The sequence below is a fragment of the Branchiostoma floridae genome, chromosome 17 (assembly GCF_000003815.2).
Source record: "Branchiostoma floridae strain S238N-H82 chromosome 17, Bfl_VNyyK, whole genome shotgun sequence".
NCBI lineage: Eukaryota > Metazoa > Chordata > Leptocardii > Amphioxiformes > Branchiostomatidae > Branchiostoma > Branchiostoma floridae.
Genome location: NC_049995.1, coordinates 1,405,452 through 1,415,192, shown reverse-complemented (window position 1 = coordinate 1,415,192; position 9,741 = coordinate 1,405,452). Strand labels below are relative to the sequence as shown.

General features: G+C 43.3%; 1 protein-coding gene across 1 annotated transcript in view; it reads right to left on the bottom strand.

The window, feature by feature from the left end:
- The window catches only part of LOC118404521 (cell surface hyaluronidase-like), a 22,994-nt gene that overhangs the window by 12,199 nt on the left and 1,054 nt on the right, over positions 1-9,741 (bottom strand). Inside the window, exons 2-11 of the mRNA XM_035803649.1 lie at positions 8,118-8,255; positions 7,388-7,665; positions 6,524-6,798; positions 5,982-6,052; positions 5,242-5,334; positions 4,060-4,251; positions 3,156-3,325; positions 2,029-2,241; positions 1,419-1,624; positions 361-430 (exon numbers count right to left, since the gene is read on the bottom strand). Coding sequence (XP_035659542.1) covers positions 361-430; positions 1,419-1,624; positions 2,029-2,241; positions 3,156-3,325; positions 4,060-4,251; positions 5,242-5,334; positions 5,982-6,052; positions 6,524-6,798; positions 7,388-7,665; positions 8,118-8,255 — 1,706 coding nt within the window. The remainder of the gene's footprint in view (positions 1-360; positions 431-1,418; positions 1,625-2,028; positions 2,242-3,155; positions 3,326-4,059; positions 4,252-5,241; positions 5,335-5,981; positions 6,053-6,523; positions 6,799-7,387; positions 7,666-8,117; positions 8,256-9,741) is intronic.

Here is a 9,741-nt window from a genome sequence, read left to right as displayed (position 1 = left end):
GCATGGGGTATGACTCTCCCCATACACGGGACTTCCATTTAACGTCCTATCCGAGGGACGACTCATTTTTCACTTGAGTAAAGTGAGGACAGTCGTGTAAAGTGCCTTTCCCAAGGGCACAAGACCGGCAACACTGCAGGCGGATTCGAACCGGCGACCTCTCGGTCACGGGCCGAATACACTACCACTGTGCTACGCGGCCCCACATAAAAAGAAGAAGCCAAACCCAACAAAACTAGACTAAGCATAATGTACACTTAAGTAGCACAACATAGTCATAGAATGTAGTTCTTAGCACCTTTGTACTTCGTTATCATGTTTGCACCTGCAATGAATTTGCAATAAACATGATAGTCTTACCGCAGAGCCGGCTGCAGCGTTGTTGGTCAGCACGTTGTTGGGATGGGCGATCCAGAAAGTGGACACGCCTCTGGGTGGACAGGTGGGACACAATCGGCGGACATGTCAAGACTTATTTACCCATCAATCTCTTAGTAATGGATTTTCCGCACGTGTCATTTGGAATGGCCGGTATAACCGCCTTTCCACACCAGCTTCTCAGAAAAACGGTGTCAGTTTATCATATTATTACCTCAAACAAGCTGTCACTCTTAATTACCTTTGCAAATTGATCTCTACGAATTCTTTTTCAAAAGGGATTTAGTGAGGATGTCCCTACTTTATTGATGACGACGACGTTGCAAATGTTTTTAAAAAAATCTGACCGCCTGGCTTCAATCCTTCCTGTGTTGTTAAGTCTATAGCTAGTACTTGTAGTCATGGCTGTGCCTTATTCGTTTCTTAGATACCCAGATATCCTTTTTGTGGTGATGTGCAGACTCTGATGATTATAGTTATTGCACTACCAAGCCAAGCCATCTACTATGGAGTTTTAGGATCATTTACTATACGTATTGCGTTTAGGGTCATCTACTTATTGAGTTTAGGATCGTGAAGACAATGACAAAAATTGCTACTTGTGTTGAACTTTCAATAAGTAGATGACCCAGGGGTCATCTGCCATGCGCTATGCGATGGTTTGAGTTATTAATTAATGAATGAATGAAGACCTTTATTGTACGGTTTTGCTTTCTGACAAGCTAAGTACAGGTCAAGGTGAGTAGTAATGAAGTACAAATTGTGTAGTTTCTCTCATTGTTGTATAGAGTACAGTCAGCAATAAAATGACACTGGTCTTCTATCTTGTTTAAAGTATTGCCAGATATCATTGGTACAGATAATGTTGGCTGCAAACAGAAACAACAAAAGAAAGGGTGGGGATGAAGACTGAAGACAGGTGGTTTATCATAAAGGTATATGGGGGGAGGAGAGAGCCGCAGTCGACGGATATTTTGCAGCAAAGAAGACATTCCACTATATATATCTAGACTGGTCGCCAAATAGACAAACTCCTTTACCTGCACTCTTTTCCCGGATTAGGCATGTATCCCCCATACACGGCCCCAGTAAGCCCGCGGCACATGTCTACATCCCGATCAGAGGGTAGTAACGTGCCCGGCCGCGTCACCAGGCCCAGGTTATGGTCCAGAACGTTCCGCTGCTCGTTCCCATCTTCCAGGAAAAAGCAGTGTCCGAGTGTGTCGTACCCAACAGTGTCCTGGACCTATCGGGGGAAGGAATACTACGGTCTGCATGCTCTTTTCCGTAAGGCGTAGGCAGCCTATTTTTATTTCCCGTAATCCGTAGCTATAGGGAAAACCTTCTTATCCACGTAATTCGTAGTGAGGTGACCAAATTTAGGGTAATTGTATTCCTTGATTTAGCGTAATACGTAGCCGTAGGGGGTTTTTCTGAATTCAGGGTAAGCCCCCCCCCCCCCCCATGCAGACCCTCTATGGTCTCACAACAGAATATCATAGATACTACTAGAATCATACATTTATCATGAATACTGATACTGTGAAACGTATCCAATATACTTCATTATGCGGTATGACAAGTAATCAAGGAAGGTATTGATAAGTCATACATGTATCGGCTAGATTTGTAGATGTATATTAAAGTTACCAGCAGGCCGTGGGTGCTGTGTATGGTGACACAGCGGGAGAAGCAGTGGTGGATGGACAGGTCACGGACATAGGTGGGCCGGCTGTAGCCTCCTGCCTCGTCCACGTCTCCGGCCAGGTGGAAGTGGACAGGGTAGCTACCGGCCACCAGCTGCTGACCCATCTGTGTGAACTCCACTCCAGATAGATGGACGTTCTTAAAACCATACAGAACCTGGCAAAAAGATTGTAGAACGTCAAGTTTTACATGGTTTAGGCAAGTTTTACATGGTTCGGTCAAGTTTTACATGGTTCAGTTTTACATGGTTCAGTCAAGTTTTACATGGTTCGGGCAAGTTTTACATGGTTCATGCAAGTTTTACATGGTTCAGGCAAGTTTTACATGGTTCAGTCAAGTTTAACATGGTTCATGCAAGTTTTACATGGTTCATGCAAGTTTTACATGGTTCAGGCAAGTTTTACATGGTTCGGGCAAGTTTAACATGGTTCAGGCAAGTTTTACATGGTTCAGTCAAGTTTAACACGGTTCAGGCAAGTTTTACATGGTTCAGTCAAGTTTTACATGGTTCAGTCAAGTTTAACATGGTTCAGTCAAGTTTTACATGGTTCATGCAAGTTTTACATGGTTCAGTCAAGTTTAACATGGTTCATGCAAGTTTTACATGGTTCGGGCAGGTTTTACATGGTTCGGGCAAGTTTAACATGGTTCGGGCAGGTTTTACATGGTTCAGTCAAGTTTTACATGGTTCAGGGAAGTTTTACATGGTTCAGGCAAGTTTTACATGGTTCAGTCAAGTTTAACATGGTTCATGCAAGTTTTACATGGTTCAGGCAAGTTTTACATGGTTCAGGGAAGTTTTACATGGTTCAGGCAAGTTTTACATGGTTCAGGCTGCCAAATAGTTCAGAACGTTTGACGAGGAGAAAAAATACTGCTTTCTTACCTTCATGTTTTATCTTATAACGCTAGACAGGTGATTTCTGACAATGACATTCTATACTTCTATACTAAAAAAAGGGCGTTTTATGATTACAATGATACAAGTCTACATGTAAACGTGATGCACGCAGCACCCCAACTGCCCTGCCATAGTGACAGGCACAGTGATCAGGAAGATTAGAACTCGCCTTGAGATGTCCTCCGTACGTGTCGTAGTCGAAGAACTGACAGAAGTTGTCACCATAGCAACTGTCTTCCATCCTACCCTGGAACTTGACGTTTCTAGTCAGAAGGCCCACCTCCCCGCGAAGGTCCACGTCATCTGTCACCTCCCCGAAGTGGTTGTACCTGACCTGACCTGTAGGGACACAGACCTGCTCATACATGGGAGGGTTTACAGTGTAGAACGTATGCCGAGGATTAACAGTGTTATACATATCGGTGGACAAAACGCCTATTAAATGAGGAAGAAGAGTACACAGGAAACCATTTTTTTGAAAGTGAAATTTGTTGCTTTATCGCATCTCAACAATTATGAAAATAAAGCCTTACTTAGCAAAATGTATGTTCTATGATAGGAGATCATTTGGTAAACTATGGTCTCATCTACTCGACGTTCGTCGGTCACGAAGGGGAAAAGCATGCTTTTTGTCAGTAAGATATCGTCACAGTCATCATTAATTATAATCAATCAGGCCGTGCAATAAATGTCTTCATTCATTGTGACCTTCTTGCATACCAAATATCATCACGATTTCTTCACAATCACGCGCACGCCCACAAACATATGCACAATGACACCAGCCAATTGCAAAACTGTAGACTGCTTCGCTCAATTCTGGCCAGCTAGTCATTGCCGGAGGGGATAATAACACAGAGGTCAACAAAGAAAGAAGACGAAGAAAAAACACTGGCGCTAGAAACATGGAATCTACGTATTACCATTTTTGACGAAGCGTATAGGTAGAACCGTAGTTTTTGATTATCATGTAGCATCGTGGTTAAACGTGATGCAGAATCCATGCATTTCCCAGCTGACAAGCTACAGACGCAGCACACGTGTATGTAACTTGCAATTATAGCAACTCGTACCGTTGATTTTGACCTGTCTATTTGAGCACTCGTCACACGGCAGCAGCTCAAACTCCTCCGCCTGCTCCATGTCGTAGTCCGTACTGGCCAGCACGATGTGGTCACCGGGCTCCCATGAGCTGACGTCATCCTTTACGTTAATCACCAACTCATTACCATCGCCATCAACAGTGAAAGTACATCGTGGGCTTCCTGTGGGGTAACAGACATGTATGTCACCCGACTCACCCGGCAACAAAGCTACATTTTTTCAGAGTACTTCTATTAAAGGCATACTGTGCTCCAGAGGAAAGTGTCATTTTCTAAAAGACCACATCTTTATAAACACAAAATCGACTAAAACTAATCACAAATGAACAAATAAATAAATCCTTCATAACCCGGTATCTGAATATTGCCCCTTCATAGACCCATGGGATGTGATGCATGATGGGAATAATGCCTTGAGTATTAGTTCCTATGTAATACATGTAATATAATTGCTAAAGTTCCGGGTTAATTTTTTGGTTAAAGTAATAGAAGAATTACAAATATTCACACACATTTCCTAAGAGTGCCCCATTTTTATTTCATGGCATTTTTTCAAGTCTTAAGTATGGGTTTCAATGGGATGATTGACGAAGATCAGAGCCCATTTTTGAACACACGCAAGTAGAAAATAGAGTTGCTAAGGCTATAAGCTGTAAAATAAGTATCCAGAAACACATTGCAAAAGTAATTTTTAAACTCAACCAAATATTTTTAAGAGCGCCCCAGTTGAAGTTTGTCCAATGGTTGTTGCCAATATAATAGGTTAAACCTAGCTGCAATTTATCCGTAGGGTACTCAGCTCAGGAGGTTGAAGCTGTCTCCTGTCTTGTTCCATTTCATTGTCAAGTTGTCGATACAATTACGTTTTAGGACTCAGAAAAATATTATTAGCAGATCCATGACACTCTCCCCTGGAGTACAGTATACCTTTAAACAGAACTGAAACATCAACCTACGTAATAGTATCTTCTGTAAATCATGACTACTTGATTACGTCAGGTAAAACTCATCATCATATCTTGCCGTTCCAACACGGGGTCCAGAGAAGGGCTGTCTCGTTGCCCACAAAGAATTGATATCATTTCAGTTCACAAAATGTGTTCAATTGGTCTACATTGGAGTGCATGAGACAAAAAAACGCGTACAGCTCACCTCCGAGCCATTCACTTGTCGCTGTGACCATGAAGGCACCGAAGAAGGCCTGCAGAGTGACCGAAGCCGTGGCTGTGCCGGTGGTCTGGGCATCTGGAGAGGTATGACGGGAAATACATAAACAAAACAATAAAACATGTGACCGTAGGTAACATACTCTGTGACGTATTTCTGGTGTCCGCCACATCAGTTGCAACAATACAATATATATCATGCCGATGATATGGACAGTCCCCCCAGACAGACAAATGATGACGAACATGAAAGAAAGCCCTAATGATAGCTTACCAGGACAAAGTATGTAGTACTTGTTTATCATAACATTGGCACTGATCAATAATGGAATGTGCTAGGAAGCCAGACTCTAACATCTCTTTGGGGAGTCATCTCAGTCTGCCACAGCTGTTCTACATTAGAGAACACATAACCCCGTATCTGCTTGGAGATAAGCTAATTACCAAACCCTAAATAACCAAGGAACAGCATGGAACGCGCCTGAGTACCATCCTCCGTAGTGACCGTTGGCTCAGTACTTTCGCTTGCTAACATGGCATGGCTAGCATGGAACAGCACGACGTGCACAAAACGACAAGAGAAAATTACGCAACATCTGCTTGACAATATCCAATTACCACAAGGCCCTGACAAGCGGGCATAACGCAGACTTGGTCCAATATATCGAAGGACGTAGGGGTGATTTCTGTTTATGGGAAAAAGTGACCAGCAACGTTATTACGTACCAACATATGGAAGTTTTTGCTCCACAGCAACACTGGGGTCACCCTTCACACTGACCAGCGCCCAGGGCTGCCTGTAGTGGTCAAACCCCACAGGGTAACCAGTAAGTACTTGTGCCACACGATAGAATAAATCTTTATTGACACAAGAAGAGCACAGCGACTTTCGTAAGGTCTACTACAACTATATATATAAACAGATAAGTGTATGCAAATGAAATACACAAATATATGTATATCAATAGATATGATTAAGTCAAAATACATATCATTAGCTGGCGTCCTCTATCAAATACGACACATAAAATTCGTTAGAATTTACAATTCTTTAGACAGTAGACCTGAGTAGGAAAAAAATGCATGTGTGTAAGGAGAATCAGTTTCTTTTTTCTTTCCGTTCCAACCAAGTCACCAATAAAGAATAAACAAAACATAAGCGGTTTAGAAAACGCATAACCCATATCATATAACTGTCTACTTTCTGACTACGCCACAATTGTCTAATGATCTATTTCTGTGCCATTACGTATCTTGTCAGCAGGTACCTATAGTTCAGTGAGTCCACCTCGACACTTCCCAGTTCCCTAATCTTCTGCTTGGCAGTAGCCTCCAGATTGCCATGTGCGGTGTTCACCACCGCTAGTGCCACAACTCTCCCGGCGGGGACCTGGTCGATGAAGGCCGCCAGACGCAGGCTCTCCTCCCTGCTGACCTGCGTGTCGAACCTGTCCGTACTGACGTGAGTCCCGGAGATCTCGTCAAACACGCGCACGTGGATACCACGGGGCCACTCGGGCGCAGAGTCCCAGAAGTACATGCCCTGTGGTTTGATAGAAATGTAAGGATGGGGGTGATTCTAGATTCATTTGTGTTCTTTTTTAAGCAATTCGTGTTTGGTACCTTTTTGTTTTATATCCTTATACTTTGACCATGCCAATGTATAGCAATAAAGTTGTCCCCGAGGCGCAAGTGGTAACGCAACCCCGCTCCCTGGCCATCTGGATCCGTGGGCCGAGTTAGATCATAGAGTCGACATAAGATCAAACATATTGTAAAGGATTGCACTCATCACTTCGGATAGTGAAGTAAAGTCGGCGGCCCCGTGCCGTGTATGAGGGAGCCTCAACTCTGTCAGTTAAAGAGCCCAACACACCTATACAGAAGAGTAGGGATTGCCCGCTGTGCTTGGCTAAATGCGTTGCACTGCTACTAAGATCACAGTTTATAATGGTGCGATGATGCTGTAACATATCAACCTGAATACTTGTATGCAAGTCGATAAGATTGATCTACCTTGCCATGTAAAGAAAGAAATCTGAAACTTTGATGTATTCCCCAAAATGCATCGCAACGTGGCATGCGCCGTTTAAACCATATGTCGGCTTATGGGTTCAGGTGATATGACCCACCTTAGGTAGGCCTCCTGCCGGCACGGTCTGGGTTAGCTGTGTCCAGCCCAGCTTCTGTTTCCCGTGCACCTCCAAAGTCCCGCCGTCCATCACGAGGAACTGTTTGTTGTTGGTCCGGTCATCAGAGCGGCCGTACAGCGTGACCGTGGCCTTCCCCTGGTACGGGCACGTCTCGCTGCCGATGTGGAACTCTCCATCCGCACTGACTGTGATCTCACGTGACGTCAGAATGATCTCAGTCTTGCTGGCGGGACCAGGGTCAGCGAACACCACTCGACCTGTGTATAGAGGTCCACTCTGCGTTATTTGCATCCGACCTAGCCATCTAGTAAGACATAAAGTAGTTACTAGTATTTATAATGGCGTTAACCTCAACCTAACGTATAGGTGTCATAACTGTAACATTGCCCAATCAGTATTATGTTATAAAGGGTTCCCCTTCGCTCAAACACATGTTAAAAGTACCTTTGAAAAATCCATGGAGGTGTGTGGTTGTTTGTACTAGTGCCTCTCGGAGTTTTCACAGGTAGGTCACAGCTTCTATTTGTCACCGGGTCCCGGATTGATTTTAACTCAGAGTTAAAAATAATTCGGGGCCCGGCTGGGCCCAAATATAGCCCAGTCACGTCAGAATGTGAAAAAATGCAGCCCTTGAACTACCCGGCAGAGCCCCCATTTCCCAGTTGTGACCGAAGAATAAGCCTGTCCAACATAAGTGGCGTATACGTACCCCCATCTTTGATTTCCAGTGAGTAGAAGGCGGCCGATGACTGCAGCAGGTAGCTTTCTCCCCGTCCCACAACCACCTGCGCCGTCCAGTCCTGGCCGGGGTTCCACGGGGTCAATGTTGGGTCAGCATCCGGGCAACCTGTTGGCACACAACAGCACAAGGTCAAGAATGAAGCTACATACAGATAAGGCAAAGCTAAGACAAATTTGATGCAAACGAGTTGATAAGCTCCTGTTCTTTTTATTTAAGGAAACTAATGCTTGTCATGTCTCTTTGGAATATCAGTGGAATGGCAATCACGACTTAATTCAGTTTTTGTCTCTGTGTACAATGATAGGGGTTCTCACCACTTTTACTACGGTTTCAGTTTTGTTATTTCTCATGTGTGCCGTTATTTTGTATGTTTGCCATGCCTTCGCTTTGTAATATTATGTATCTTTCAAAACCAATTAAAAAGAATGATTAAAAAAAGACAATCACACATTCTCAACACAAAAACAGATATTACATGGATACATGTCAAACTGGCTATACTTGGCCAACTACGGCTATACTTCTGCCAAGTCCTATGTATTTATATATAGCATACGCACCACGCAATGCACAATTCAGTTTGCATAACATACGTAACGTTATATTCTTTTAATACGTCCAAGCTGGAAAATATTGATAGACTATAAAGGGTAAGCGTAAGCCACCACTACATTGCACTTGTTTTGTGTCTGCTGCCTTTGTACTATGTTGTTCAAATGCTTTGAAAAAAGGTTCATCCACAGCTTCTCAACTTGTTATGGCAATACGCATACACGATACACACAAACACGCTTTAGCTAGGGCTGGGTACCGGTACACCGTACCGGTACAAAACCGGTTTTTATTATTGGACAGGTCCAGAAAAACTCGGTGGACCGGATGCCGGTGGACCGGATGTTAGACTGATTACAAAATGAAGAGGTTAATCTGCAGAAATTCACATGTTTGGGGATTACAGGTTAAAGAAAATAACAAGAGCGAAGTAGAGTGCAGTTTATTGTAATCTCTACCAAGTTTTACTGTCAATCGTATAGTGGCAGTTAACCTTGTAGGACTTTAAAACGCCAGTGGGACTCAAATACTCAACCAAACAGATTTCTTTATAGTGGAATGGACCATTGTTTTGAGTATTGTGAATTCAAAAGTTTTTACATACTGAATTAGGTCCAGGTTCAGGTCCGGACCGAGACCTGATCCTCTGGACCTGAACTGGACCTGAATTTTCTGTACAGTACCCACCCCTACTCGGTACTAATAGCACAATCTGTTCGACACAAAGTATAACAAAAGCATGTTGTGATACGAAATGTGCGACTAACATATCATACGGTCATTATTTACCATGTTTAATTGAATGAACCGGTAGCTTTAGTTTGTTTAGTACAAACACAGAGATCAGCTGGGTGTTTTCACATGGACATGTCCTGTGGGTTGCTTTTATATCCTCAGGTTACCTTTCTACCCTGTGGGTTGTTTTTGTATTCTATGAGTTGCTGTAAAATCGTTTGGGTTACTTTTAATTTCACCTGGCTGAATTGGCATTTTGACCTTCCATTGTTTTCTCATTAATGAAATAAGAAGGAATTGAGCC